The sequence below is a fragment of the Nipponia nippon genome, unplaced genomic scaffold (assembly GCF_047370975.1).
Source record: "Nipponia nippon isolate SJK-2023a ecotype South Korea unplaced genomic scaffold, ASM4737097v1 scaffold_32, whole genome shotgun sequence".
NCBI classification, from domain to species: Eukaryota; Metazoa; Chordata; class Aves; order Pelecaniformes; family Threskiornithidae; genus Nipponia; species Nipponia nippon.
The window spans coordinates 2937235-2965182 of record NW_028262350.1 but is presented as its reverse complement, the minus strand read 5'-3'; the positions used below and the strand labels follow the sequence as shown (position 1 = coordinate 2965182).

The 27948-nt window shown below is 68.8% G+C and overlaps 4 protein-coding genes across 7 annotated transcripts; 2 read left to right on the top strand and 2 right to left on the bottom strand.

The window, feature by feature from the left end:
- Positions 1-18: 18 nt before the first annotated feature.
- LRRC46 (leucine rich repeat containing 46) lies at positions 19-3326 on the bottom strand. Of its 3 annotated transcripts, none has more exons than XM_009464656.2 (7): positions 2855-3326; positions 2465-2763; positions 2110-2156; positions 1812-1921; positions 1021-1090; positions 572-732; positions 19-419 (listed from the first exon to the last, which is right to left on the bottom strand). In XM_009464656.2, exons 1-7 carry the CDS (start codon positions 3111-3113, stop codon positions 19-21), a joined length of 1347 nt encoding a protein of 448 aa, XP_009462931.2. In that variant the 5' UTR covers positions 3114-3326. The 3 variants fall into 3 exon arrangements, with proteins under 3 accessions (XP_009462931.2, XP_087626190.1, XP_087626189.1); XM_087770063.1 differs by having other exon boundaries at positions 132-419; positions 572-695; XM_087770064.1 differs by lacking the exon at positions 572-732 and having other exon boundaries at positions 79-419.
- A 43-nt stretch (positions 3327-3369) lies between these two features.
- MRPL10 (mitochondrial ribosomal protein L10) lies at positions 3370-5593 on the top strand. Its single transcript, XM_087770179.1, has 5 exons — positions 3370-3470; positions 3670-3839; positions 4240-4404; positions 4529-4673; positions 4941-5593. The coding sequence occupies exons 1-5, from the start codon at positions 3434-3436 to the stop codon at positions 5189-5191; spliced, it is 768 nt and encodes a 255-aa protein (XP_087626305.1). The 5' UTR covers positions 3370-3433; the 3' UTR covers positions 5192-5593.
- Positions 5594-6120: 527 nt separating this feature from the next.
- Positions 6121-14174, top strand: OSBPL7 (oxysterol binding protein like 7). Of its 2 annotated transcripts, XM_087770043.1 has the most exons (23): positions 6121-6185; positions 7190-7390; positions 7604-7726; positions 7884-7937; positions 8058-8171; positions 8259-8378; positions 8472-8592; positions 8680-8783; positions 8884-8979; positions 9089-9218; positions 9326-9450; positions 9683-9763; positions 9845-9976; positions 10441-10531; positions 10618-10895; positions 11831-11968; positions 12045-12108; positions 12183-12261; positions 12351-12495; positions 13068-13209; positions 13288-13414; positions 13499-13621; positions 13790-14174. In XM_087770043.1, the coding sequence occupies exons 2-23, from the start codon at positions 7298-7300 to the stop codon at positions 13896-13898; spliced, it is 2589 nt and encodes an 862-aa protein (XP_087626169.1). In that variant the 5' UTR covers positions 6121-6185; positions 7190-7297; the 3' UTR covers positions 13899-14174. The 2 variants fall into 2 exon arrangements, with proteins under 2 accessions (XP_087626169.1, XP_087626170.1); XM_087770044.1 differs by lacking the exon at positions 9683-9763.
- Positions 14175-14625: 451 nt separating this feature from the next.
- On the bottom strand, positions 14626-23835 carry TBX21 (T-box transcription factor 21). Its single transcript, XM_087770111.1, has 6 exons — positions 23191-23835; positions 16585-16739; positions 16375-16496; positions 16141-16299; positions 15515-15576; positions 14626-15427 (listed from the first exon to the last, which is right to left on the bottom strand). The coding sequence occupies exons 1-6, from the start codon at positions 23658-23660 to the stop codon at positions 14782-14784; spliced, it is 1614 nt and encodes a 537-aa protein (XP_087626237.1). The 5' UTR covers positions 23661-23835; the 3' UTR covers positions 14626-14781.
- Positions 23836-27948: the final 4113 nt, after the last annotated feature.

Genomic DNA, 27948 nt, shown 5'->3' with positions numbered 1-27948 from the left:
CGTAGGAATAAAGAGGCTTTAATCCCAACTGCGTGGTGCCATGCTGCTGTGGGGTATTTGGGGTAACTGCCTATTTCTTGCTCCTTTGGTGCAAGTCGTCTCCTCCAGAGCCTTGGTCCAGGGCTGGCTGCTGGGAGCTCGCTGGGGCTGCGGGCCGTGCTGCCCGCCGGGTCCCGGCAGGGGTGGCAGCTGCGTCCCTGGCTTAGCTTGGGGACGGGGCTGAGACCGCCTGGGTCCTGGGGCTGTGGTGCAGGCTGCTCCCTCCCTGCCTGGGCTCAGCCGTGCAGGAGGCAGTAGCAGATCCCGACGCTCCTGCAGCTCCTCCAGCTCTTCCAGACGGGTCCAGTGTTCCTCCAGGGCCTCCCTCCGCCTCCGCCACGAGCGCCCGGCCAGCTCCCGGTGCAGATCCGCAAAGAACTCTGCCAGGGACAGAGGGAGGGAGAGGGAGAAGAATTACAGGAGACCTGGCATGGCCACTGGAGCTCCCTGCCGCACTTGTCACCCTTGGGGACACAGGGACTGGCCTGCTTAACCCCCAAGCGTGCAACATGTTCTGCTTCAGTCTGGGCACCTTTGCCTGCAGTGAAAGGGCCGCTTGGCTCAGAGAGCAACTCGTCATCTTCATCCTCAGTGCTGGATGAGCCTCCTTCCTCCTCTTCCTCACCCACGCCACCACGGACGGGCTGGGCATCAAGCTGCAGGAGGTGGGGCAGGGCTCCCACCACCAGCTCTCTGCAAGCACCGAAGGAAGAGCAGACGTTCCCCCGCCACACGCCATCGCCTTGGGGCTGGGAGCACGTCAGGGTGGCACTGAACCCCCCGGCACCAAACCCCCCTGGCACCTCTCTGCACAGCCCACCGCACAGCCCGACCTGGGCAGAGACTCAGATTTCTGGGGGTTGGGGGGGGCCTCAGGCTCTATTTAATATTTGGGGGGGGCTGGACCCTGCTGAGGGGCTCAGGTGGTTTGGGGGACTTGATCTCTCCCACCGCTCTCCCCCACAGGCTCCCCTGACCCACCTGTATCCGTGCTGGTGGGTGCATTCGTTTCCCGTCAAGTCGAGGAGACGGAGGCTGTGGGGCAGCTCGTCTGCGGAGATCGAAGGGAAGGCAGAAAGGTGCTGAGATGGGACCCGAGCCCCCCAGTCCGCCAAACACCCACACCCCCGTCTCCCACAGCTCTTCACCCACTCCCGAGGCAACAGCCCCGTTGTGGGAAGCAGTCTCTCACCTCACAGCTGGGGAAACTGAGGCAGGGAGGGCGGGAATGTGTATTGCATACGTTCCCATGTGAGAACTGAGGGTTTTCCCCTGCCCAGGCCCTCGCTGTTCCCGTTCTCACCCCTGTCTGCAAGCACAGGACCTGGTGCCACAATAGCAATGCTACAGAGGAAGGGAGGGAGATATCATCCCTCTGTCCCTCCCTCTTCTGCCAAAAATCACCCACGGAAGGAGCCAGCTGAAAGATGCAGGAAGGGCTGTCAGGGCTGGAGCAGCTTTGCCATGAGGTTGAAGTCCCCACGTCTGATCTGAGCAGCTGAAATGTTCTGCCGAAGCAGGACACAAGGTGGAAACAGACACCTGGAGTCTGCCAGCAGAAGGGAGGGCTCAAACCTGGCCACAGGGCTCCTCTGGTGTCCCGCTGGAGCAAGCAGGCCAGCCCCAGGGTGGCTCTGCTGGGGCTCTGGCTGGGATCTGAGGGCCAGTGGCCCTGGTGGGGCCTGGACCTAGGGTCTGCCAGCATTTCCCCAGTACCCGAGGCACCTCTCAGGCAGACCCAGGCCACGTCTGGACCCACTCCTGCCTCCCACCTGGGTCCAGCGTCTGTATCTGGTTGTGGGACAAGTCCAGGACGCGCAGGTGTTGCAGGGGCTGCAGGTTCTCTACTCTGCGGATGCGGTTTCCAGCCAGGGAGAGGAACCTGCAGAGCACAGGGAGGGCAGTGGTGTGAGGCGGGGGGGACACCATGGCCCCCAGGGACAGAGCCAGCAGCGCCAGGCTATCAGGAGCTGCAACTTGAACCCCCCCGGCTCTGCCAAGGGAAGGGGAGAGCCCTGCTCTCCTCTGCCCGTGGAAAGCGATCTCCTTGGGGGCAGGAGCTGCTCATACCGCAGGTTGGGAAAGCAGCCCAGATTCTCGATCTTCTCAATTTGGTTCTGAAAAAAAAAAAAAAAAAAGCAACGTTTTTCTACTGCATGAAAAATCAGACTGCGGGAGCACCCTGGAATCACTCCGACCCCACGCAGGTAACGTGATGTCCAAACACCAAATGGCTGACGCCAGATCCTCGCTTGAATTCCATCGGTGGCACTGTCATTGGAGGGGAGCGCCGTCAGCCCCTCTGGCCATGCGGGGAGGCAAAACTCTGGAGCAGAACCGGGGGTGTTTGTGGTCCCCCCGGGGAGGCCTTTACCCACAGGACCAGGGCTGATCTCCGCTGCCCACGCCTGCCGTAGTGCCTTACCTGCTGCAGGTAGAGGCTGTGAATCTCCCGCAGGCTCTGGAGCCTCCCGATAGCACAGATGTTCTCCCGGTCCAAGCGGATGGTCGAGGGGGACACCAGCTCCGTGGATCTAGAGGCAGGGGGGTGCTCAGGGTGTCCTTTGTGCCAGGAGCCCGTCCTTGTCAGCCTGGGTGATGAAGGTGGGCTCTGTGTGGATCCTCGCCAGCTCTCTGGGCGCGGGGGCTCCACCAGCTGAGGCAGGTTCCTCGTGGCGATGAGGCTGTCGGTGAGGGTCACCCCCGGGGATGTCTGCTCACAGCCTGCGGGAAACCCAGAGTGCTGGGGCCCAGGCCAGCAGGGTCCAGCCCCTCCGCACCGACACGAGAGCAGGCCCCACAATGGCTGACTCACCCCCAAGCAGGGTCTGCCCCTGCCCAGCCATGGCGGGGGGGTGGCCTGGATCCTTGTCCCTTCCTTGGGCCCTTGGGTGGGTGTGCTGGGGGGGCTGGGCTGGCCCCACTGCTCTCTGCAAGGGGAAGGGTGCTGAGGCAATGGGGGGCAGAAACCTGCAGGCTGGGGGGGTCGGTGGGGACAGGACCGCCGGGCTGGGGGGGATCAGCACTGGGACCCCCAGGTGAGGCAGAGAGACCCCAGGGCCTGGGGGGACCATGGGGCTGGGATCCCCAGGCTGGGGGGCACAGAGACCCCGGGGCTGGGGCCGGGGGGGTCACAGGGACCAAGCCCCGCGGGCTGGGGGGCACAGAGACCCCCGGGATGGAGTCGGGGGGGTCACCGGGACCAGGCCCGCGGGCTGGGGGGCACAGAGACCCCCGAGGGGCGCAGGCCGCAGCGTGCCCGTTGCTAGGAGACGGGCGGCCCCGGAAGGGGCGGGGCGGAGGGAGGGCACTCGCCCGCACGGCGCGTCCTCTCCGCGCATGCGCACCGCCAGTCCGCCGCCTTCCCACAAGCCTTTGCGGTCCCCCGGCAAAGATGGCGGCGCTGAGCGGCGGCGCGCCATGGCGGCGGGGTGAGGGGCTCTTCACCGGGGCTGGGCGCCTCCACCGGGGTCGGGAAGGGGCGGGCGGCGGTGCCGGGCGCAGGCCTGGCCGGGGAGGGCGTGCGTGAGGCCCGGCCTGTCCTTCCCCGGGCCCTGCTCCCCGGTCCGGCTCCTCTGGCGCTGCCCCGGGGCCGGCCCTGAGCGCTGCCCGTGTGCCCGCTCTCCGCAGGCTGGCTGCCCGCCCTGCACTTCGTCCGCCGCGGCTCCAAGGCGGTCACCCGGCACTGGAAGGCCATGCATTTCCAGCGCCAGAAGCTGATGGCCGTGACCGAGTACCTGGCCCCGCGGCCGGCCATCCCGCCGCGCTGCCTGGCCCCCAGGAAGGAGAGGCTGGAGGAGGTAATTTATAACGGCCGTGGCGGTGAAATAACGGCCGTGGGGCCTCGGTGTCCGAGGGGACCGAGCGGCTTTGCGCACCCCGTGTGTGCGCTTTGCTCCGGGGACTCGACACGGGGTCCACAGCTCCCACCGGGTGCGGGACAGAGCTCCGGGACAGCCCTGCCCCGGGGTTAGCCTGGCTGGCCGCCGGTGTGAGAGCTTTCCGGGGTGTTTGCTGCCCCTTTTCGTCCCGCTGTGGGTGGCTGGGAGATGCCCCAGTGGGTGATCAAGTGCTGGAAACCAGGTGAGTCCCGGCCCGGGGCAGGGTCTCCCGGCAGCAGATCGGTTTGCCGGGTCGGAGTGGGGGGAGGCAGCAGTCTTTGCCCCTTCCCCACGGCCCATCGCTGCTCGCTCCCTTCAGGACAACAGTTACGTCCGGCTGTTACAGCGGCAGGTGGAGGAGGTGTTCCGGGACAATCGGATGATTGTCATCTGTCAGTACAACTCCATGCCCGGCGAGGACGTGGTGCTGATGAGGCACTACCTCCGAAAGCACAACATTGAGGTCAAGTTCATCCTGAACGAGGTAGGGGCAGAGCTGCTGGGGCCAATCCCGGTGTGAGTGGGTGGGGGAAGGCAGATGAGAGCTGGGATGACCGTGCGGTGCCTGCCGGGGTGAAAAGCTGCATTTTGAGAGCTGTCTCCCCCAGATCATCAGACCCGTGCTGTCCCAGTCCAAGTACAAGAATCTCCTCCCTCTCTTCGTGGCGCGCAATATCCTGCTGGTGAGCCGGGAAGCGAAGGTGAAGGAGATGCTGCGGGTGCTGAAGGGAGTGCCACAGATCAACCTGCTGGGTGAGAGCCTTCCCTGCGTCCCCGTCTGCTGGCGCCGGGCTTGGGGCTCTCCTCCGGCACTGGGGAGAGGTGCTCCCGCCGGCAGGCTCCACGCTAACGGAGCTGTGTCTGCGGGATCGCTGCCGTGTCCGTTAAAATCGGGATGGATGGCGAGGGGTGGGAGTTCTGCCTGCAGGAGCAAGCCTTTCCTTGTGCGCCCATGGAAGACGAAGGGGCTCCGGTCCTGGCACCGCATCTCCCGTCCTCAGCTCTGCTCCTCTTTTCCAGGCGCCTGCATCGATGACACCATCCTGAGCAGGCAGGGCGTGGAGAACTTCGCCAAGCTGCCAACGCTGGAGGTCTCCCAGGGGCAGACGGTGGGTGCCCTGGCCCTCCTGCCCTCCCAGACGTCCTCCCTGCTCCAGCGCGGCTCCGCGCACCTCGCGGCTCTCCTGGATGAGCACATCCGCCGGCTGCAGGCTGGGGAGACGGGGAGCCCGGCCGAGCCCGCCCCTGCCCAGAGCTCGGGGGCTCACTGACGCTGGCCCCCGGGCCCCGTGTGTTGGCCGGGAGTCGGCTCCTTCACCGGCTGCAGTCGGGGGGGGGTCATGGAGCGAAGGTTTGGCCCCGGGTGGGCAGCCAGCGGTGGGACTGAGGGTCCTGCAGCATCACCGGCCCCATTCGGGGAGTCCTGGCCCTTTCCTTTGCTCCCTGCACCTGGAAAGGTCCTGGCTGTGTTTGTTGGAGGGTTGCTGGGATCGGCCGGAGGAGGCAGAGCGCGGCGGGGACCCGTGGTGGTGCTGGCGGGGAGGACGTCCAGCACGCCAAGCCCCCGTGCCCGTCCAGAACGGGGACAGCGAGGGGGGAGCGTGCTGTGACGCTGACCTGGCTGCGTCTGCGGGATCGCCGTCCTCTCCATTAAAGAGCTCTGTGGTGGCGGAGATGCTGGAGGCCTCATCTTGGATTTTGGGGGGTGGGGGGGTTCCTGCCCCTCGATGCCTTGGGGGGAGGCCGGGTGCTGCTGCGGGGGGCTCCTGGAGCAGAGTGGTACTGCAGGGTGGGCGAAGGCAATCCCGGGAGGGGGCTAAAGCACAGCCGGGGGGTGAGGGCCCCGGCCCCCCCGCGGGGTGGTGCCTCTCCCGGGGGTCGCCCCGCCTGGGCAGAGCCCGTGGGCTGGGGTTTTTCCCCCGGGGTGGGACCGGCCTGGGAAGGGGGAGCGGGGCCAGCCCGTTCCTGGTGCACGACCCCCCCGGGGTCCGGGGCTCCGCGGCCGGAGCTATCACCGATACCGGGCGGGGGGGTCTGGGTCCGTGCCCGGGACGCGGCTGGGTCCGGCTCGGTGCTGACAACCGGCGGCGGGGAGGGGGAATCCCGGTTCCCCGGCGGGGCGCTGGCGGCTCCGGGTCCTCCACGGTGCAGGGGGCAGAGCCGAGCGGCTCCGGCCCGGCGCCTCCGCCTCCTTCCGTGTTCCGGTTCCTGCAGCCGCCGGGCAGGATGCGACCGGCCCCGGCTGCCCGCCCGCCGCCCGCCCAGGTGAGCACCGGGGACCCGGCGGCGGGGGTCTCCAGCTCCGGGCCCCCCCCCTGCCAGGACCCCCCCGGCAGCCGGGTCCGGGGGGGGCTGACACCGGCGTGGGGGGACACGGGGGTGCGCTTTGCCCCACGCAGGGGAGGGCGCCGGGCCGGGCTTTTCCCCGCCGCGTTGCCGGGGGTCGCGCCCACGGCCGTGCCCTGCCCGGAGCACTCGGGGGCTGCAGGCGGAGGGGGCGGCTGGAGACCCCCGGGGTCCCTCCTGGCCCCCCGGCAGCACCCGGGGGGGGGTCTCCGCTCGCTGCCAAGCTGGGCAGGGCGGGGGGGGCCGGGCTGCGGTGGGAGCCCCCCGTCCTCTGCGCTGAGAGCAGGGCTGCGCGGTGCCGCGGGTACCGGTGCTGCGGTTATCGGTGCTGCGGTTACCGGTGCCGAGGCTTGGTCGCCGTCCCAGGGTTTTCCAGGGAATCAGCGCTACAGCAGCAGCCGGGACGCCGGGGTACCCTGGCAGGGGCAGCGTGGGAGGGGGAAACTTCCCCGTGCCTCAGTTTCCTCCTGCTGTACTTGGGAAGGGCAAAGGGAAGGCTCTGCTGGGAGGGAGCGTGGCTAGATCGGGGGTTCTAGGGGGCATGTCCTGGCTCTGGGGTGCTGGGACGGCCTGGGGCTGATCCTGATCTCTGTTCTGCGGGTCGGCCTCCCGGCTGTGCCCGCCGCGGGGTTGCCCCGTGGCACCGACCCCGTGGGGTGGCGGGGCCGGACTCTGGACCCGCCAGGCGGGCGAGGGCTGGGCAGCGGAGGCAAGATAAGGCTGGGTGGGTCGAAGGCTCCATCTCACGCGGAAGCTTCTGGGTCCCGGCCGCAGGTTCCCCGCTCCCGGGGGGCAGGAGGATCCCCCCCCAGCCCTTGTGCCCGCCAGGGAAGGGGTGAGGGTGTCCAGCAGGGCATGAAAACTGCTGGCAGGGTGGGAGATGCCCTCCCTGGGCTTCCTGATGTGATGTCCCCTCCTCGCAGTGGCTCCCACTGCCCGGGCCGTGACGGCCGAGCTCGGACCACCAGCTCCGCAGTGCAGATGGGAGCGGGGGCTTGGCCTGGTCCCCCATCCCCTTCCGCTCACCGGCCATGGGCAGCCACGAGAAGGACCTGTCCTCTCCGAAAAGAGCCCTGTCGCGCTCCAACAGCACCGTGTCTTCCAAGCACAGCAGCGTTCAGCAGGTCGGGGGGCTCCAGGCTGCAGGGGGGCTCAGCAGGATCCCAGTGGTGCACCCAGGCTGGCCCCGGGGGGCTTCACCCCACTTTAAGAGGGGGGATACAGAGATGCTCTGTCCCCTGGGGAGCACCAAGTGTCCCTGCCTGGGGACAGGGTGGGGAGCACCCTGGCTGCTCCCAGTGCCAGGGGACCCTTGTGGTGACCCCCGTCCCTGGCAGGGCTCGGAGAGCTGGGAGGTGGTGGAGGAGCCACGGGTGCGGGGCAGCCCGGGCCAGGAGCCACAGCCGCACGAGGGGTACCTGCTCAAGAAGAGGAAATGGCCCCTGAAGGGCTGGCACAAGGTAACGGGGCAGAGCTGGCACCGGGAGCCATCCCTCGGCCACCCAGCTGGTCCCGGGTGCCGTCCCCATCCCTGGGGCGATTTGGGCCCCTGGGTGGGGGTCTGCAGGGACCGGTCTCTACCTGCCCCCGCCAACCCTCGTCCCTCTCTGTCCCCAGAGGTACTTTGTGCTGGAAAACGGCATCCTAAAATACGCCACCACACGCCAGGACGTGAGTGTGGGGCCGGGCTGCGTCCGTGCAGCCTCCCTGAGGGCTTGGGGAGGGGGAGACCCCATGACCCCCATGAGGAAGGGGGTCTTCCCCCTGACAGGCATCCCTGGGCTCCCCCAGGTCCTCAAGGGCAAACTGCACGGAGCCATTGATGTCCGTCAGTCCGTCATGTCCGTCAACAAGAAGGCGCAGCGGATCGACCTGGACACGGAGGAGAACATCTACCACCTCAAGGTGCTGGCGGGGGCTGGAGCCAGGGCTGGGGGCGTTGGGTAACCCCCACCCAGGTCCCTGCCGCCCCAACTTGCCCCTGTCCCACAGATCAAGTCCCCGGAGCTCTTTGCCAGCTGGGTGAGCAGCCTCTGCGCCCATCACCAGGGCGAGAGGCCCGAGCCCTGCCTCAGGGGGGGTCCCGCAGGGAGGACCCCCACCTACGCCCAGGTGGGTGGCACCTCGGGGTGGCAATGCGAGGCAGCACCCGGGCACGGGGCTCCCGATGGCAGCCCCGGCGGTGCCCCTTCTCCCCTGCTGCAGGGCCCATGGACGCGGATCCTGCCCTCGGGCAGTGCCCCTGCCCTCTCCACCCTCGCCAGCTCGCGGGACAAGGTGAACGCCTGGCTGAAGGATAGCGAGGGGCTGGAGCGCTGCTCGGCCGGTGAGCAGGGCGGGAGGGGATGCACGGGGTGGCGGGGGGATGCCCCGTCCCCCATCACTGACCGGGCTCGCTCTGTGACCGTGACAGAGCTGTCGGAGTGCCAGGCGAAGCTGCAGGAGCTGACCGACATGCTGCAGAGCCTGGAGGCCCTGCACCGCATCCCCTCGGCCCCCCTCATCTCCGGCAGCCAGGTGAACGGGGCAGCGGCGGGCACGGGGTTGAGCATTGCCCAGTGTGGCAGCCCCACTTCCCGGGGAGGGTCCGGCTCCAGCCCCCTCCTCTCGCTCACAGCCCTCGGCCGCCGCCGCAGAGAGGCCCAAGAAGGGCAGGAGGACCACCAAGATCTGGTGCACCCAGAGCTTTGCCAAAGACGACACCATCGGCAGGGTGAGGGGGAGCGGGCATCCTGCCGAGCTCTGCCTGCTGCCGGCTGAGCCGCTGCCCGGGGCCAGAGCCCCCCAGGGCCCCGCTGACCCCCATGTCCCCCCTCCCCAAGGTGGGCCGCCTGCACGGCTCCGTCCCCAACCTCTCGCGCTACCTGGAGCCGTCCCAGAGTCAGCTGCCCTTCAGCCTCCCCCCTGAGTACAGCCAGCTGCAGAGGAGCTTCTGGGTCCTGGCCCAGAAAGGTGGGATGGGGTGGCGGGGGCTGAGCCCGCTGGGGGTCCCAGCGGCAGCAGGGTGGGTGCTGGGGTGCCGTGCTGCAGCCCGACCGCCTGCCCGTGTGTCCCGGCAGTGCACGGCTCGCTCAGCAGCGTGGTGGCTGCGCTGACGGCCGAGAGGGCCCGGCTGGAGGAGATGCGGCAGGCTCTGGACCGGCGGCGCTCAGCCCCACGCCAGGGCGGTGCTGGCAACACCGGGGTGAGGGATTGCAGGGGGCTGGGCAGGGCTGCCCCTGGCTTTGGGTCCTGCCGGAGCCCAGGGGTTGTCGCTGTTGGGGTGCCGGTGGGTGCAGCGAGTTGGCAGGGTCTCAGCCCGGTGCTGGGTGTCTGGACAGCAGCAGGGCGATCCCCCGCTCCCCATCAGCCCCACGCTGGCTGGAGGGGACAGGCTGGGGTGGGGGGCTCGGCTCAGCTTCCCCCTGCCTCCGCAGGCCGCCCTGCGCCGCTTCCACTCCCTCTCCGTCTCCTCCGACACCACCCTGGACTCCTTCGCCTCGCTGCACCCTGACGAGGTCAGGGGGAGGCCGGGATGGGGTGGGGGGTCCGGGCAGCCCACCCAGGATGGGGGGCTGAGGCGGTGGCTGTCCCCGCAGCCAGACGCGCTGCCGGCCAAGGGCCGGGAGCAGCAGCTCTCCAACCGCAGCATCGTCTCGCTAGCCGATTCGCACACCGAGTTCTTCGACGCCTGCGAGGTCTTCCTCTCTGCCAGCTCCTCCGAGAACGAGGTGGGGCGGGGCTTCGGCCGGGGGGCGGGGCCGTGAGCAAGGGGCGGGGCTCTGCTGGGGGGGTTCTCTGCAGACCCCCCTGCTGTCCCCCTCCCGCTGTTGCTGTGGGTTCATCTCTGCCCTTCTCTCTCCCGTCCCCTCCCCGGTAGCTGGCCCGGGAGCCGCCCCCCCCGCTCCCTGAGGCCCCCCCAGCCCCTCTGTCCCCCACATCCCCCCCACCCGCCCGCAGCCCCCCCCCCTCCGGACCCTCGGGGTCTCCGCACTCTCTGAGCCCGGTGGCGGGGCCCGGGTGCTGGCGGTGCCCCCCCACTCCCTCCCCGTCCTGCGCCCCCCCCCGCCCCCCGCCCATCCCCGGTACCCGGGGCTCGTCCCATCCTCCCGGGGAGGCCCTGCCCGGTACAGCCCCTCCTTCCCACCCCCTCCCCGGTGGAAGACCACCACCCGGGACCCCCGCGCCTCCCCAGCCCTCGGACGACGAGTCGTGCATCAGCGAGGCCACCACCAGCGCCTGCGAGGACGCGGCCGAACCGGGGGGGCCGGGCCGCCCCCCGACAGGTACGGAACGGGGTGGGGGGACGACGACACCGGGCTCGGGGGGAACTCGACTCCGTCCCACGGCCCCGCCGCCCGGTGCCCGGCAGGAGCGGAGGGCCCGGGGGTGCCTGCGGAGCCGCCGCCGCTGGAGCTGCCGGGACCGGACCCGCGGCGGCGGAGCTGCCTGCCCGCCCCCCCCGCGCCGCCGGGGGACGTGAGCCTGTGGGGGCTGCTGCGGAGCAGCGTGGGCAAGGACCTGTCACGCGTGGCGCTGCCCGTGCAGCTCAACGAGCCGCTCAACACGCTCCAGCGCCTCTGCGAGGAGCTCGAGTACAGCGCGCTGCTGGACCGCGCCAGCCGCGCCCGCGACCCCCGCCAGCGCCTGGTGAGGGGGGGGCGCGGGGGACAAGAGGGGCTTGGGAGACACGGGGGGACACGGGGGGGCTCAGGGGACAAAAGGGGCTTGGGGGACATGGGGGGCTTGGGGGGACACGGGGGGCTCAGGGGACAAGGGGGCCTTGGGGGTCTTGGGGGTCACAGGGGGCTCAGGGGACAAGAGGGGCTTGAGGGACACGGGGGGCTCAGGGGACAAGGGGGGCTTGGGGGACTCAGGGGACAAGGGGTGCACGGGAGGCTCGGGGGGAATGGGGGACAAGGGGGGCTCAGGGGACAAGAGGGGCTTGGGAGACATGGGGAGGCTCAGGGGGCACGGGGGACAAGGGGAGCTTGGGGGGCTCAGTGGACAAGGGGGGCACAGGGGGCTCGGTAGGCACGGGGGTCTCAGGGTGCTCAGGGAACACAGCGGGGCTTGGGGGACACGGGGGGCTTGGTGGGCTTGGGGGACACAGGGAGGTCCAGGGCACAGGGGACGTGGAGCACACGGGGGGCTTGGGAAGGCTGAGGACTTGGGGGACGAGGGGGCTCGGGGGAGACAGAGGAAGCTTGGGGGGACACGGGGAGACTTGGGGGGTTCGAGGATTGGGGGGTTCAGGGGACCCAGGGAAGCTCGGGGAACACAGGGGTAAGGGGAGCTCGGTGGATATGGGGGGGCTCGGGGCCGGGAGGGGCAGGGGGTCTCAGGGGAGACGGAGGGAGCTCGGAGGGACGTGGGGGGCTGGAGGATTTAGGGGACGCAGGGGAGCCCGGCGACACGGGATCTCCTGGGACATGTGGGAGTAGGGGGGTACACGGGGGGCTCAGGGGACACGGGGATGCCATGCCCACAATGGGTGGGGTCGAGGGAAGCCACACCCCGGGGGGTGGGGCCAGTGGATGCCACGCCCCAGCGCGGTGGCAGCAGTGTGGTGGCTGCGGTGACAGGTCTACGTGGCCGCCTTCGCCGTGTCTGCCTACGCCTCCACCTACTACCGGGCGGGCAGCAAGCCCTTCAACCCGGTGCTGGGCGAGACCTACGAGTGCGTGCGGCCCGACCGCGGCTTCCGCTTCATCAGCGAGCAGGTGGGGACGGGGACGGGGACCGGGAGGGGGGACGGAGCCGGACGGGGCGGTGGCGTGTCCCTCTTCCTCCCTCCAGGTCTGCCACCACCCTCCCATCTCCGCCTGCCACGCCGAGTCCGACAACTTCATCTTCTGGCAAGGTGGGTGCCGAGGAGGGTGCTGGGGACACGCGAGGGGGCCGGGGGGGTCTCACCTCCTCCCACCCCCTCCCCAGACATGAGGTGGAAGAACAAATTTTGGGGCAAATCCCTGGAGATCGTCCCCATGGGCACCGTCAACGTCCAGCTGCCCAGGTGAGACCCCGGCCCCGGTGGGTGGTCCCCACTTCGGCGCGGCCCCGCGCTCCCTCCTCGCCCTGCCGACGGTGCAGCGGTGCCCGCAGGACCGGGGACCACTTTGAGTGGAACAAGGTGACGACGTGCATCCACAACGTCCTCAGCGGCCCCCGCTGGATCGAGCACTACGGGGAGGTGCTGATCCGCAACACCCGCGACGCCTCCTACCACTGCAAGATCACCTTCTGCAAGGTGCGCCCTGCCCTGCCCGGCCCCACCCTCTTCCAGTGGCCCCACCCCTCCCTGGCCCCGCCCTTTACTCCATGGGCTCCGCCCACCCCTTCCATGGGCTCCTGACTCCGCCCTCCTTTGCATCACCGTTGGCTGGCCCTTTGGATGTGGACCCGCCCCTTTGCCCCCATGCTAATCTAAACACTGTTGTTGCCCCGCCCCTTGCCTGGCCCCACCCCTTTCCAATGGCCCCACCCCTCACTTATGGCCCCACCCTTTCCCAAAGATTCTGCCCCATCACTCATGGCCCCACCCTTTCCCAATAGCCTTGCCCTTTTCCCAGTGGCCCCGCCCCCCACTTAGGGCCTCACCCTTTCCCAGTGACTCCGCCCCATCACTCATGGCCCCACCCTTTCCCTATAAGCCCTGCCCTTTTCCTGATGGCCCCGCCCCTCACTTAAGGCCCCACCCTTTCCCAATGACTCCGCCCCATCACTCATGGCCCTCCCCCTTTCCCAGTGCCCCACCCCTCAGGGCCCCACCCTTTCCCCGCCCCGGCCCCACCCACCCCACCCACCCCGCTGTGGCCGCAGGCGCGGTACTGGGGCGCGGGGGCCAACGAGGTGCAGGGGGCCGTGCTGAGCCGCAGCGGGACGGTGGTGGAGCGCCTGGCCGGCAAGTGGCACGAGGGGCTGCACCGTGGGCCTGCCCCGGGCCAGTGCATCTGGAGAGCCAGTAAGGACTGGGGGAACTGCACTGGGGGGGGGGATACCCCACCCTGGGGGTCTCAGCACTGAGCCCCCCACCCTGCAGACCCCATGCCCCGCGACCACGAGAGGAACTACGGCTTCACCCAGTTTGCCCTGGAGCTGAACGAGCTCACGCCCGAGCTACGGCGGGTCCTGCCCTCCACCGACACCCGCCTGCGCCCCGACCAGCGGTGAGCAGCACCCCAGCACCGGGGAGGGGGGGTGCTGAGGCTGCCCAGCTCATTACAGCGATGTTGTCGTGTTCCCCCCGCCAGGTACCTGGAGGAAGGCAACGTGCCGGCGGCCGAGACGCAGAAACGCCAGATCGAGCAGCTACAGCGGGACCGGCGCCGGGTCATGGAGGAGAACAACATCACGCACCAGGCTCGCTTCTTCAGGTCCGGCACGGAGGGGGCCGGGGGGGCTCCCAGGGCTGGCGTATGGGGTGATGCATGGGGCACGGGGGTACCCCATGGCTCAGGGGGATGCGGGGCACTCGGGGAACGGGGGAGACCCCCTGGGGGTCTTGATAGCACCCCAGACGTGACCCCCACCACCACCCCCAGGCGGCTGACGGATGCCAACGGCAAGGAGTCGTGGGTCACCAACAACACCTACTGGAAGCTGCGCCTGGACCCTGGCTTCGCCCACCTGGACAGCGCGGTGCTCTGGTAGCGACCCCCCCGCAGGGCGCTGAGCCCCCCCCCAGCTCATCGCAGCAGTGGCGCCCAGCGGCGGGGCTGGTCCCCTCAGCACTGGGGGTGCGGTGTCCCCCTCCCCAGCCGTTTTGCCGGTGTTTAAGCAAAACTGTGATACAAAACGGGGGGGCACAGGCGGTGCCTCCGCTCCCGACCCGGGGCTGAGCCTCGGGGCTGCCTGAGGCACTCGGGGGGCAGGGGCTGGTGGTGCCCCCCTGCCCTGGGGACACAGGGGGTCCCTGGCTCACGGGGGGAGGGCAGCAGGGGGCCCAGGGGTGCCCGCGGGCGGGCAGACCCCTCCAGCCCCCCCAGCTGTGCACAGGGGCTGCTTTAATAAAGGCTGCAAAGAGCTGGGGTGTGCAAAGAGCTTTCTTCTCCCTGCCACTGGCCCCAGGGCTCAGGACCCCCCCCCAGCCCAGGGCACCTGGGTCCCCCCAGCGAGGGGGGGGCAAGTGTCCCTTAGCCTCCCCAGTGCCTCAGTTTCCCTCCCGCCTGCCCGCAGAGGAGAGCAAAGAGCCGTGCCCCGCAGTGTCCCCTTTATTGCAAGATATGCTGCTTTCCCTGGCCCCACGCCAGGCACGCGTGGGCTCAATAAATACCTCAGCATTCCCCCCCCCCCTAAAAACCACAGACAACAAAAAAAACCCCACCACCCTCCCCCATATCCCCTCCCCGCTTGCCCCCGCAGCCCCACCGGGGCGGCACCGGGGGCTGATTGTCTGGCTGCAGCCCCCCGCTCCGCTCAAGCCTTCCCGGGATATGGGTGTTAAATAGCGGGGGGACACACAAAACCCCTTGCACCCATCTCCTGTGGCCTTGGGGTACCCGAGGGGTGTGTCTGAGCCCCCCCCCAGTGCGGCTCAGTTGCCGTAGAAGCCATAGTAGCCGCTGTCGGCACCCAGGTCCTTGTCGTAGAGGTCTCCGTTGCGGGGTGGTGGGGAGCTCTCGGCGCTGGAGGGGTACGAGGACACCCGCCGCCGCTTGCACTCGTACAGCCCCGAGTCCGAGGAGTCACCCGAGGTGGTGGCGGGGGGCTCGGGGGGCCAGCCCTCCACTTCCTTCCCCTTCTCCCGGGGCTCCCGGTACCAGCCCAGAGCCCCGGGGCTGCCCTTGGGCCCATACTGCCCGGGGCTCCAGCCCCCTGCTGCCCCGAACCCCCCCGGCCCCTCGGGGTAGTAGGGCAAGGGGGGGTGATGGGTGGGCGGCAGGGTGAAGGGCTTCACCCCGTAGGGCACCAGCTTGCCCCCCCCATACCCCGCTTCGTAGCCGCCGTACTCCAGCGCCCCGGCGGCGGGCGGCTGCTGGGGGGTGAAGTACCAGCGCGGGGGGTCCTTGGGGGGCAGGGGCAGCGGAGCCCCCCGCTCCCCACCGAAGAAGCGCCCCGAGGGCAGCGGGTACTGCTCGGGCAGGAAGGGTGGGAAGCGGGGAGCTGGCAGGAGCTGCTGGCAGCCGGGACCCTCCGGCGGAGACGGGGTGAGGCGGTCGCCCTCCGAGGCCGTGTACATCCTGGGGGGCACAGGGTGGGAATGGGAGGGATGCCCTCCTGCCAGCTGGGAATGGGGGGAGTGGTGGGAGGGCGGGGGGGACACTCACGAGTCAAAGTTGTCCCGGAAGCCTTTGGCGAAGGGGTTGTGGTCGATCTTCAGCTGCGTGATCTGGGGGGGGACACGGAGCTGGCGGGGGCTGGGGCTGCTGCCAGCCTGCCCCCCGGGATGTCCGCCCCATCCCTTTCCCCTCGAGCAGCCCCCGCCCCACCAGAGTCCCCGGTCTGTCCCAGGATGCCCACCCCAGCACCCGTGGGTGGCCTAGGCTGTGCTGGGGGGGGGCACTGGGGTGATTGCTGGGATGCTGGGGGGGCACTGCAGAGTACTGAGGGGATGCAGGGGGTACTGGGGGCGAGGGAGGGGTACTGGGATGCTGAAGGGATTCAGGGGGAGGTACTGGGATGCAGGGGGCTACCAGGGGTTGTGGAGATGCTGTGGACAGGGGTGTTGGCAGAGGGGGGAGCCTGGGGTGGGTGCCATTGGGGTTTCCGTGATGCTGGGGACCTTAGAGGGTGCTGGGGGGGTACCAGGGGGTGTTCTGGGGGGTTTTTGTGATGCTGGGGTGATACTGGGGTGTTTCTGTGGCCCTGGGAGGATGCTGGGGTGTCTGTGCTGCTGGGGGGCTGCTTGGGGGGGTACCCCCATGCTGGGGACTGGGAGGGGTCTTGTACTCACATCGGCATTCTGGTAGGCTGTGACAGCGATGAACTGGGTCTCGGGGAAGGCGAAGGTGTGGGTGTGCGGGGAGGGGTACGCATCCTCGCCCTCGCCCTCCTTCACCTCCGTCACGTGTAGCCGGGGCTGGTACTTGTGCAGCGACTGCAGTACGATCATCTGGGGGGGCAGCGGGCGGTCAGGGGGGGGCACACGGGGACCTGGCACAGCCCGGCATGGCGGCGGGACCCTTACCTGGCCCACGTTGTTGGATGCGCCCTTGTTGTTGGTGAGCTTCAGCTTCCCGAAGGAGACCTCCTGCCGCATCCAGTGGGCGCCCGTGTTGGGCGAGTCGGGGTGCAGGTAGAGGCGGTTCCCTGGGGAGGGGGCAGCAGGGATGGGGTTACCCCCTGCCCGGCACTGCGAGGAGGAGGAGGATGAGGAAGGGGATGGGGGGGACCGTACCTGGCATGTTGCCTTCGGCTTTGCCGCACTGCACCCACTTGCCGCCCTGGTAGCGCCAGTGATGCTGGTCCACCAGCACCACGTCCACACAGACGCTGTAGTGGGCCACGGGGTTGAGCCCGGAGAGGCTGAAGCTGAGGAATGGGAACATGCGCCTGGAGAGGGGACAGAGGCGCAGACATCGTCACCCCCCGGCTCAGCCCCCGGCGCAAGGGGCTGCACGGGGAGGGGGCAGCTCTGCCTTGCAGAGTGGTGATGGGGAAACTGAGGCAGCATGATGCCCAGTCCCCCCCGCACCCGGCTGGGTGCCCACGAAGAGCTGACTGACCCCGGCAGCTGGGGGATGCTCTCGGGGCCGATCCCCCCCTCCCCGGCATCTTCCTCCCCCTCCCCGAGCACCTTCCGGATCGGAAACCAACACCGTTGCTATTTTGGGCTGGGCGCCAGCCTGCGCCAAGGGCAGGAAGGGGACGGGACGGCCGGGGGGGACCCTGCGGCCTGGGGACTGCAGCTGCCACCTGCCGTGGGGCTGCACCCCGCTGTCCCCCCACACCGGGGGGGGGACCCCAAATCCCAGCCCTGGGGTAGGAGAGCTGACACCCCTCCCTCCAAGTTCAGTCCTTCCTTTCCATCACCAGCCCCAGTAGCCCCAGTTGCCAGCCTGGGTTTGCAACGGGGCCTCGAGCCGTGGCCGGGGTCGCTGGTTCAGCCCCCTTGCCCAGCAGAGCTTGGCTCTTCAACCATGGCATTTTGGCACCTGCTGGAGTTTTGGTGGACGGAGCTGGAAACCAGCACCAGCAGCCCTGGCGCCGCCACCCCATTAGTGTCACCCGCGTTAACGAGCCATCACCGGCGGGGAGCAGGATGGAGCCCCCCCACACAGACCGACACGGGGGATGCGGAGGGCCCTCAGTGCTCCTCCCAGCTTTGCCTGGCTGAGAGACACATGGGGCGATGGGGGAATTCATCCTGACCCCCCCGGGGAAAGAGGGCTGGGGGGCTGCAGCCCCGCACACCCCCGGCCCCCTCCCTCTCGCCTCTCCTCTTCCTCCCTCCCTTGGGCTGTGCGGCTTCCCATCTGCCGGCACCCGGTGGGCGAGGGTGGGGGGCAGCGAGGGGCTGCGTTCGCCCCCGCCCTGCATTTCCTCGAAGCACTGGCAGTTCTCATAAAGCGGGTGCTGGGGCTTCTCCGAAAGGGCCCCGGAAAGCCTCGCCTGGCCAAGGGGTCCCGCCAGGGGCTGGGAGCTTCCGCCTCCCCCTGTGCCAGAAGGGAACCCAGGTGTCCGGGCCGGGTTTGGGCAGGGAGGGTGGGCTGCTCCCTGGAGCTGACCTCAGCCCGGCCATCATCCCAGCAGGAGCGAGGGATGGAGCCAGCAGCGGGGCTGCCCACCAGCAGGACTCACCCCTGGCAGGGGGCTGGTGGGGCACTTTGCCTCCTCGCCAGCATGGGAAGGGGATGCCCTGCTGCCCTGCCTGCTCCTGGCCACCCCAACCCCCAGTGCACCCCACCAGCCCCAAGGCAGAGACCTGTGAGCTCATGACAGGGATGGCACGATGCACCAAGGGGGCCGCTGCACCAGGGAGCCCAGCCGAGCCCCCCGGGCCGCCGTCCTGCCCCTGCACTCCAGCTGGCGGGGCCAGAAGGGCCAAAACTCGGGCGAGGAGCAAAGCGAGGGGCTGGGGCCAGGAGCACACCCAGCTCCGGGTGCCAGGGCAGGAGCACGGGGGATCGGCCGTGGCCCTGGCAGGAAGCACGGCTCGGGCAGAGCTGCAGCACCGGGGAAGGGGCACGCAAAGAGCGGTGGAAAGAGCGTGCACAGCCCATGCCGGGTGCTGCTGACTCAAAATTGCCCTTGCGAGAGAGAGGGGAAAAGAAAAAGAAAGCGGCGCTCGTGGTGAGGAGCTGCACACGTGCTCCCCGGGGCCGGGATGGACGGTGTCCCTGAGCATCCCGCGTACCCCAGTGTCCGGCCGAGCCCTCGCAGCCCCTGTCCTGCCACTTGTGTGCCAAAAGCGGGTGGCCCCCGGGGCTCACATCTCCGGAGCGAGCGAGATGCGGCTGTGTCAAGGGAAGGTGGTTCCTGCCACCGATAAAAATTACAGCCACATCAAAGGGCAGCAGAGAGGGGCTGCGCTGCCTCCGAGCCCCTGTCGAGCTCTCACAGGGTGCTGCCTCGCCACCGTCATGCTCCGGGTGCCAAAGTCCTCTCCGTCACCGGCTCCGGGCACACCAGCGAGCAGGGGTGATGGCTGGCCCCGGGGCAAGCAGCCAGGCTGGGTGTTGCACCAGCCCCAAGCTGCTGCAAGTAGCAGGGAGGAAGAAACCAGCCTTTTTCTGGGTTTTTTTTGTACCTTGCTTGCTCCGACACCACCAGTTCCCCGGCTCCCCGAGCCTCGCGCTGGCGGCGGAGCAGAGAGAGTTACAGCTCAAACACTGCCGTGGTGCAAACCGCAGGGCTCGGCCGGGGCACGGGAGGGCGGGGGTAAGACCCGAAACCATGCACACCTCGCGTTTATTTTTAAATCCCTGGAGCTCGAGCTCCGGGGGCTGCTGCTCGCGCAGGACTTGGTTCCCCTGGGTTTGGCCCCTGCGGTTTGGGAGATGCTGTGGTGGGGTGCAGGATGCCCTGGCCAGCTCCCCCCCCGTCCCCCCCCCCCATGCACCCCAAAAGCTGGTGGGCACCTCTGGTTTCCCCCCCTTTGCACTCTTGCTTCTGGGGCTCTGGAAGGGGTTCCCGGCTCTCAGGCTGCCCTGAGGTTTGTCCCTGCATGAACCCCTCAGCTCGGGGGGTTGGAGGGGGGAATGGGGCATGTGGCCATGGGGCAGGGGAGCCAGGGGACACGGGGAGCTGGGGGCACACCGGCACATCCAGGGGACACAGGTGTCAAGAGGATGCTAGGTGACATGGGACCTTGGGGACACTGGGGACACAGGGAGCAGGGACAGAGGGTCCAGGACAAACCCAGGTGGAAGGGGAATCTGGGGACCAGCCACCTGCAAACCTCTCTGGGGCCAGGAGCGCAACCCCCCCCAGCCAGTGGTGGCCCCCCTGCCCAGCCCTGCCTGCACCCCAGCAGCGCACCGGGGGGGCTGCCGGCTTCCTGAGCTGCCTCCTCTCCCAATGGCAACCCAGCGCGCCCCAACCCAAGCAGCCGCAAGAACCACGGCCGCGTGGGAGATCGGCGCAGCCCCTGCCGCGCTCCACCTGCCCCCCGCCCCCACCGCCTGGCTGCATGGCACAGCTGTACGGCACAGCTGCTCAGCATGGCACGGTGACATGGCATGGCTGCACGGCAACGCGTGGCACGGCGGTATGGTGCTGCGTGGCTGTGTGGCACGGCAGCATGGCGCTGCGTGGCTGCATTGCATGGCTGCACGGTTGCATGGCTGCTCGGCACGGCACGGTGACCCGGCGTGGCTGCGCGGTGCTGCGTGGCTGCATTGCACAGCATGGCATAGGTGCATGGCACAGCTACATGGCTGCACGGCACGGCTACGCCACCACCTCCAACCCCGCAGAGCTGCCAGCCGGGCACCGGGTCCCCCCAGCCCAGCCTGCATGGGAACAGTGGCTGCCGGCCTAAGCAAACCATCCCTGAGTCCCCCCGAAAAGGCAAAGCCAGACCTTGTGTTCCCCCAAATGCATGGCCACCCCCGGCACCCCTCAAACCAAAGCCAACCTTCATGTTTGCCAAACGCAAACCCAGCCCTTGTGTCCCCAAAGCTGCCCCCCGCGTCTCCCCCAAAGACAACGCCCGTCCTTGTGTCAACCAAGCGCAAAGCCATCCCCAGCGTCCTCTCCAAAGGCAATGCCATCCCTCATGTCCCCAAACGCAAAGACAGCCCCTGCACCCCCAAACGCAGCACCGAGCCCCCCCCCCCCAATGCAAATCCAGCCCCTGTGTCCCCCCAGAAGGCAAAGCCAGTCCTGGCTTCACAGCAGAAACCCGTGGCAGGAATTCCCCGGGCCCTTTGCAGCCGGGGTGATGGCGAGTCCTTGGGGGTTTCCGCAGAAATCCTGCCCTGGCTGAGCCCCGAGAGCCATGGGGTGCGGAGGAGGGATGGGGACCTGCGTGGGAAACTGTCAGGAAATTATTTTTGCCGGGGCCGAGTGGGCGCGGGATGGCGTGGGATGGCACGGGATGGCGTGGGATGGCGCAGGACGGTGTGTCGGAGCCGGGGCAGAGGGGCAGGAGCGCGGCAGGGAAGCGGCTAGCGGGGATAAATCCCAGCACCCAACCAGGTTTACCCTGGTGCCGCTGTCTCCCACCCGGCCTCAGCTCCTCTCTGTGGGGACGCGGGGAGCTGCACCCCAGGGACACCGGCGTTGAGGGATGAGCGCAGCCCAGTGAGACGGGGCGCCTGCACCGCCCCAGAGCCCCCCAGCCCGGTGGGTGCCTGCCTTAGGGCACACGTCCCCCTCGAGCCCCCACTTTGGGGTTTTTCCTGTGTCTCAGCAGCGCTGCAGCCTGGCCCCGCACAGAGATTTTTGCAAAAGCAGCTCAGGGTTGGGGGGAAACGGATGTTTTGTGGCTCTGAGTTTGACGTCTCCCCAGGTTGGGTTTGCCTCAGCCCCCCCCAGCACACAGCACATCCCCCCCGGACCCCAGCCCCTCTGCAGAGCCATCGGGTGGGATGGAGCTGGAAAAAAGAGCCCCAAAACGACCTGGTTTCAGGTTGGGAGCCGGCAGCAGAGGCCAGACATAGAGTGGGATAGAGGGGATTTGATCTCTGGGGGTACACCAGTTTCCAGACCCTCAGCACCAGATCCTGAGCCACCCTGACACAGCGGGGATGGGCACTGCCCCAGCACCTACCACAACAGCTGGGGAGAGAGAGGAGGAAAGCAACGGGGCAAATTTCAGCGGGTTCCTGTGGGACCTGAATGATGGCAGGTGCGAAACAACCATTTGGGGGGCCCCGACGTCCCCGCCACCCCCTTGGCCGATGCTGGGGACACGTCACCCCATCCGTGTTGATGCCGGTTTGCTGCTGAGTGGCCCCCAGCCCAGCGGGGGGAAGCAGGCCTGGGAACGGCTGTGGTAAACCAAGCGGCCCTAACGTGTTTAGACTTCCAACACATTAAGCAGGTTGGTCTCAGCATCAAAGTGACACCGCCTATCTCGGCCGAGGGAGGGAAGGGGAGAGGGCGCAGAGCATCGCTGCCGGCAGCCCCCGCGCCCAGCCCCGGCGTTGGGCAGAGAGGGAACCCCTGGGCGGAGGAATGGTGGGGGGGTCACTGCAGCAGGAGGAGCTGGGGGGGTCTCTGCCAGCTGCCCTGCACACAGCGGGTGTGCGCTGCCCTGCCCCCCCCTTGCTGCGGATTTTTGGGAGCCACGGCATAGCCCCTGAGCCTGATCCGGAGGGGGCTGAGCCCCGTGCCCAGCCCCACCACGCTCACACCCCCCTCCTCGCCCCAGCACGATCCCACTGAGACCTCCCAGACTGCAGCCCGGGGCCAAAGGACGGGCTCAGGGTGGGCACCAGCACTGGGGCTCCCCTTGCTCCACGTCAGGGCGACCCCCCGGCCCCCCAGGGCCCGCATCGCACCCGGCCCCCTCCTCACCCCGCAAGCAGGGGTGTTGGCAGAGGTGGGGTGGACTTCAGCCCCCCGCATACCCCCCAACCCTGCCCCAGCCCCAGGAACCCGCAGCCTGTGAACAGCCCAGGCGGGAGGCAGCACAGAGGGGACAGCAGATGCCCGGCTGCGGTGTCACCAACGGCTGTTTTGGCACCCAGGATGTTGCCGAAATGCTCCCCCTTCCCGAGGCACATGGGGGGCACCCGGCTTCCGCCTGCCCCACGGAGCAGGGTGGGGGATTTCCATCCCGGAGGGAGGACAGCACGTAGAGGGGGTGTCACCCACCCACCCACTGTGCTCGTGGGGTGGCTGGGGCCGCTGGCACCCTCCCGGGCCCCGGCAGCCACTGGGCTCTCACTACTTGTTGCAGCGCTGAGCTCTGGATCTGGCCCGTGGGTCGAGGCCGGATAAACGCTGCCTCCAGGCCTCCGGCACCGGCACCATCTCTGTGAGCTTCCTGGCACAACAAACCCTGCCTGGACATGGGAGGTCCAGACCCCCCTCTCCCACCCCGACATGAGTGGGGACACCCCCAGACCCCCTTCTCCTTCCACAAGCCTCAACTCCCCTAGAAAACGAGATTGGGGGGGGTGGGGGTCTGGTCCGCTTCACTCCCCAACTTTTTCCCTTTGCCCACACAGAAAGACATCGCCCCCAAACCCACAGGGACGGGGATCCCCTCTCGCACGCCCCCCCCCCCCCTCACACGGGCAGACGGGGACCCCCAGCCCCACAAACACCCCCCCACACCTCCCGCCCTTCGGGGAGCCGAGGCGGGAGCCTCCAGCCCCTCACCGTGCCGACCGCCCCCGGCCCACCCCGCAGCCCCCCGGCCTGTCCCACACCCCTCTCTGCCTCCCCGCTGCCTGCATGCCCACCCCAGCATCCCTGCCTGTAGCCCTGCCCACACCGGATCCCCATCCTCTCCTCTCCGATGCCCGTGCAGGTCCCGGTGCCACTGCCGGTCTCTGTCCCGGTGCCCCCCGGTCCCCCACCCCGGTCCCCCCCCGGTCCCCCGGCTCACCTGCCCTGCTTGGTGATGATCATCTCGGTCTGGTGCTTGTGGAACTTGGCCCAGAGCTGGTAGTTGTTGAGCATCACCTGCACCTTACCGGCCGCCCGGTACCCGGGCAGGGCGCAGAGCGGCCCGGCGCGGGGGCACAGCGGGGCGGCCCCGGGGGCGTAAGCGCCCTCCGCGCCCGCGTACAGCTCCGCACCCGCGTAACCCTCCACCGCGTAACCCTCCACCGGGGTGGCGGCGGGAGGCGGCGGTGCCCGGTAAGCCGGGCACGGGCCCAGGAACCGAGTGCCGAAGCCTCCGGGAGCACCGTAGGGCAACGGGGGGGCTCCCGGCTCCGGTCCCCCCCCATCACCGTAGTAGGCGGCGGCGGCGGCGTCCCGGGGACCCGGTGGCTCCTTGGCGAAGCTGGGGGTGCCGCTGAGCATGGGGGCGGCGGGGCGGAGGGCTCCGGTGCCCGGCTCCAGCGCGCCCATGGACGGGCGGGGGGCACCGGCCCCGCTCAGCCGCTCATGGGGTCCCCGCCGGCGGCCCCGGGACCGGGAACCGGGCGCGTTTCAACGATGCCCGCTTCGCCGGCTTCCCGCCGCCCCCTCCATGCCCGGTGGCCCCGGGCGGGGGGCGAGCCGGGGCGGCCCGGGGAAAGCCAAAGGGGGGGGGGGGGGGGGGGCAAAAAAACAAACCCGAAAAAAAAAAAAAGCCCAACACCGGGAAAGCCCCCAAAAGTGCCGTCGGGGGGGGGGGGGGTTGGGGGCCGCCCTGCCCCGCTGCTGCCGGTACCGCTGCCGGTGCCCTCACGCGCTCCACCTGCCCATCCCCGTGGCCCCGCGCCTCTTATCCAAAGAAGCGGCTCCGCACCGGTCGCTCCGCCTCCCCACCGGAGGCGGCCCCCACGGGGGCGGGGGAGCGGGCAGGGGGCGGGCCGTGGGGCGGGACACGCGGGGAGCGCGACACGCGAGGAAGGGCGCTGGGGAGGGCAGGGGACACGGAGCGGGGGGACGGGGGGGAGTGGGGGGTGGGAGGGGATGGGGGGACAGCGGCAGGGGTGGGGACACGGGAGGGGACAGGGACGCTGGGGGGGGACACGGGGTCAGAGCATGGAGTGGCCAGGGGGACGGTGCGGGGGCCACACTCGTATTTTGGGGCTGCGGGGTGACCCAGGGCACCGGGGGGCGGTTAACGCCCTGTCCCACCTCCTCCCAGGACCCTTAATTAAGCCGTTAATTAGCCCGCTTGCCCGGGGGTGCTGCACAGGCCCTGTGCAGGGGTGCTCCCCCCCGGGGAGACCAGGGCAGCCCCCAGACTCTCTGTGGGTCTTGGGTGCCCGATATTTTGGGTGCCCCCCCGCACGCCCTGGTGTCACAGCAGGCACGGGAGGTGACTCGGGCTGGCGAGCGCCCAGGGACCGTTCTTGGCCTCCTTCCCCTCCTGCTGGGTTTGGGGTGGTCCGAGGTCCCCCGGGAGCTCGCACAAGCCGTGCCCACCCTCGGTGCCTGCTCCCATGCCCACCCCGAGGCCGGGCCTTCCCGGCACCTGCCCTTGACCCCGCTGCGCCGGGGGAAGTCCCCGTGTCCCCTGGAGCCATCATGAAGGCATTTTGCTCTGGAGGGGCCGCTTCCCTTGGCAGCTCCCCAGCTCGGCACCCATCAATACTTTCCATTCCCAGTGGGGCAGTGCTGTGGGAGGGTGGGGGATGGCTGGATGCCACCCTGTGCCCATTGCTCCCACACCACATGAAAGGACAAGTGACACTGCCACCGGCCCGTGTGTCCCCCTCCTGGGGTCCAGGCTCAGTCCTTGGGTGCAGGGATGCGCCCAGCCTTCCCCACGCCTGCGGGACCCCTCTGGGGCTGGGGGCATGCATGGGTGGGGGGCAGAAAGGGGCGCATGTGGGTCTCTACTAAACCCACACCTAAACCCCCTGGGCTCCACGGCCCCGGGGTCACAGGTGACGGTGCTGCCGGGGGGCAACAGGAGCGGATGGGGACAGGAATGGGGATGGGGACAGGGATGGGGACAGGGATGGAGCGTCCGGCTGTGGGGCAGGAGGAAATGGGGAGTTAAGGATACGCGGGCTGGGGGCCGCAGCCGGGCTGGGGGGGTGGACGGGCCGGACCCCCACATTCCCCCGGTGAGTCACCTCCGGGCCGACCGAGCGGTGGTCTCGCAGGGGGTTGTGTATTGGCCCATCAGACACAGCTTAGCAGCCATTCGGGCTGGCTTTTCACTGGTGTCATTGTTCAGGGGGGTCCCGGACTTCAATCTCTATGCAAAGCCCCCCCCGCTGACCCCTCCCCGCCTTTCCGGCTCCCTGCCAGCTCCTCCCGGCCCCTAATCCCTGGGAGTTAGCGGGGGAGAGGGCTGGTGTTGGGGCATGTGGCACCGGGGGGGAGGATTTTGCAGTGGGGACAGCCCCCTCCACGCTCACCCCCGGCCTGGTGTGTGCAAACACACGCACACGCATGTACACCCCTCCCTGGCACAGCCGCTGCCCGCTGTGCGTGGGGTCTGCATCCAGGGCAGAGCATGGCCACTGCCTCCCCGTCCCTGGGCACCCCCGGGGCTGCCAGGGCACCGCCAGCCCTTCCCACCCCATTGGGCAGGAATCCCCCCACCGGGTGCCCAAGTGAGGAAAAGAAGGAAAACAAGGAAATTTCCAGAAATGTTTTTCTAGGAGGAAAAATAAAGGCCAGAGGGGGGTTATGGATGGGCGGGGGAGCGACTCATTAAGGGGGGGAAGCAAGTGCTGCGGCACATGTGCTCCCTGACGTCACGACGTGCTAATTCATTCCTGTTATACCATCGCCGGCGAGGATAAATTCACAGGCACACCCCCCCCGCTGCGAGAGCAGCCATCGTGGCCACCCAGACGGGTGTCGGGCTCACGGGCATCCCCGCTGTGCCCACGGCCGGGGACTTGCCACCGCTGTCCCATGTCCCCCTCGTCCCTGGGGTTCCCAGTCCCAGGCGGTGCCGACAGCGGGTCCGGTGGGGCGGGGGAAGGAGCGTGGCTCTGTCCCCAGGCTGTCGCGTCCTTGAGTCTTTCCCCCCCCCATGGTAAAGTGACACCGTGGACACTGCCCTCCCTGGGAGACACCGCAGGGCTCCTGGGCAATGGTTGTCACAAGTGTCCCTGCGCAGGGAGGACTCGCTTGGGGCCAGGAGGGAGAGGAGAGCTGGGAGCCGTGTCCTGGCTGTCACCTTGAACAGCCTCTGACGGCCCAGTCTGCCGGTGACAGGGATGCTCCGGGGCATCCTCAGCCTGGGATTCAGGCTTGGTCCCCTCTGGTGCGGTGTCCCTTGGGATGGGACAGTCTGCGCCAAGCAGCCTGAGCTCAGCCCTCCGTGGCGAGGGAGCACCAGGATTTTGGGTCCGAACTTCCCTGCAGCCAGGCAGCGGCTCTGCAGCAGCAAAGCCAGCCGGGCATCCTCACCCACAGGGCCCTTCCTGGAGGGCAGGAGCCCTGGGACCTCCTCGGGGCCAAATTCCCCTGCTTCAAGCCCTGTGCCTCAGTTTCCCCTCTGCAGGCGGCTGATGCAACACAGCACTTTGCACAACCGAGCACCCCTGAGAGCATGGGGCCGGTGGCTGAGGGCGGCAGCGTGTGCCCCCCGTGCCCGGTCCCTCCTGGCCACCCGTCTGGTTTCCGGCACTCGCCAAAACGCCGGCGCTTGCAGAGGGGCCAGGGAGGAAGCGGCTCTCGGTGCAGGATACGCCCCACGGGCCGGGGCCACGCTTGCCGCCTTGCAGGCTCTGCCCCGCAGGCCACATCCCTCCCCAAACCAGCCGCAGCGTCGAGCCCGCGCCCGTCCCCAGCAGGATTTCCAGTGTCCCAAGAGCCAAGCTCCGGCTTGAGACAAGCCCCGGCGTCACCCTGTGCCTCGGTTTCTCCTCCCGCAGATGCGGGATTGAATAGCCCCATCCCTGGGGTCTGCAGCGCTGGCACGGGATAGGAGGTCAGAGCTTTTGCGGGGGGATTATCCCGGACACCCCTTGCTCCGCATCACCTCCGCGACACGTCTCCATCCTGCATCTCACCATTTCTGGACATCAGCCTGCCTGACCCCAGGACCAAATCCCCAGCAGCGGCACTGGGCAGGAGCCAGCCCCCATCAGGGTGCAAGCCCAAGCCCTGCTGTCCCCATGTCCTGCTGTCCCCAAGCCCCGCTGTCCCCCCACCACCCTCCAGCCCAGACCCCAGGCAGGTGCCGGTGCTTCTGCAGGGATTTGCTTTTCCAGCAGGAATTTGGCTGCCGGGGACCGAGGGGAAACTTGGGGGTTATTTTCTTAGTAAATGGCATTGTTCCTGTTTTCATTATTAAAATGAGCGTGAAGGCACCGGGCACCCACGGGGGCTAAATTTGGTCTCAGGGAAAAACAAAAATACTCCCCCCACCCCGGAGGAATTTGCATCTCGCTGCTGCTCGAAGGCAGCGCTTTGCTGAGAAGCTCATGGAGGCATGAATGCAAACCGCAGCGCGGCCGGGCCCGGCCGGCCACCTGCCACCCACCCGGGGGACCCCCAGCGCGGCCCGGCCCGGGGCCACATCCTGCACCTGGTTGCATCCAGCCCTGGGAGCTTTGCAGCCCAGGGGCCGAAGGGCGCGGGATGAGATGGAGCCACATCCCTGGTCCCTCCCTGCTGCACCCTGGAGCGATGCTGCTGAGCCCCCCGATAGCCCGCCCGGGCTCCGACCTTGCAAAGCCCCCCCTGCACCCCCAGCCCGGCCATCCCATGGTCAGGGCACTCTGTGCACCCTGTC

Excerpts from the sequence above, each read along its gene's own strand:
- LRRC46 (XM_009464656.2), bottom strand. The coding sequence starts at position 3,113 with ATGGTCCCCCCAGGCCCTGGGGTCTCTCTGCCTCACCTGGGGGTCCCA. Across the intron at positions 2,157-2,464 it reads ACAGCCTCTACCTGCAGCAG|AACCAAATTGAGAAGATCGA; the intron begins GTAAGGCACTAC and ends TTTTTTTTTCAG. Across the intron at positions 1,091-1,811 it reads GATACAGACGCTGGACCCAG|ACGAGCTGCCCCACAGCCTC; the intron begins GTGGGAGGCAGG and ends CGATCTCCGCAG.
- MRPL10 (XM_087770179.1), top strand. The coding sequence starts at position 3,434 with ATGGCGGCGCTGAGCGGCGGCGCGCCATGGCGGCGGG. Across the intron at positions 3,840-4,239 it reads GGAAGGAGAGGCTGGAGGAG|GACAACAGTTACGTCCGGCT; the intron begins GTAATTTATAAC and ends CGCTCCCTTCAG. Across the intron at positions 4,674-4,940 it reads GCCACAGATCAACCTGCTGG|GCGCCTGCATCGATGACACC; the intron begins GTGAGAGCCTTC and ends CCTCTTTTCCAG.
- OSBPL7 (XM_087770043.1), top strand. The coding sequence starts at position 7,298 with ATGGGCAGCCACGAGAAGGACCTGTCCTCTCCGAAAAGAGCCCTGTCG. Across the intron at positions 7,938-8,057 it reads ACGCCACCACACGCCAGGAC|GTCCTCAAGGGCAAACTGCA; the intron begins GTGAGTGTGGGG and ends GGGCTCCCCCAG. Across the intron at positions 11,969-12,044 it reads TCCGCTTCATCAGCGAGCAG|GTCTGCCACCACCCTCCCAT; the intron begins GTGGGGACGGGG and ends TCCTCCCTCCAG.
- TBX21 (XM_087770111.1), bottom strand. The coding sequence starts at position 23,660 with ATGGGCGCGCTGGAGCCGGGCACCGGAGCCCTCCGCCCCGCCGCCCCC. Across the intron at positions 16,740-23,190 it reads ATCATCACCAAGCAGGGCAG|GCGCATGTTCCCATTCCTCA; the intron begins GTGAGCCGGGGG and ends TCCCCTCTCCAG. Across the intron at positions 16,300-16,374 it reads CATCCAACAACGTGGGCCAG|ATGATCGTACTGCAGTCGCT; the intron begins GTAAGGGTCCCG and ends CTGCCCCCCCAG.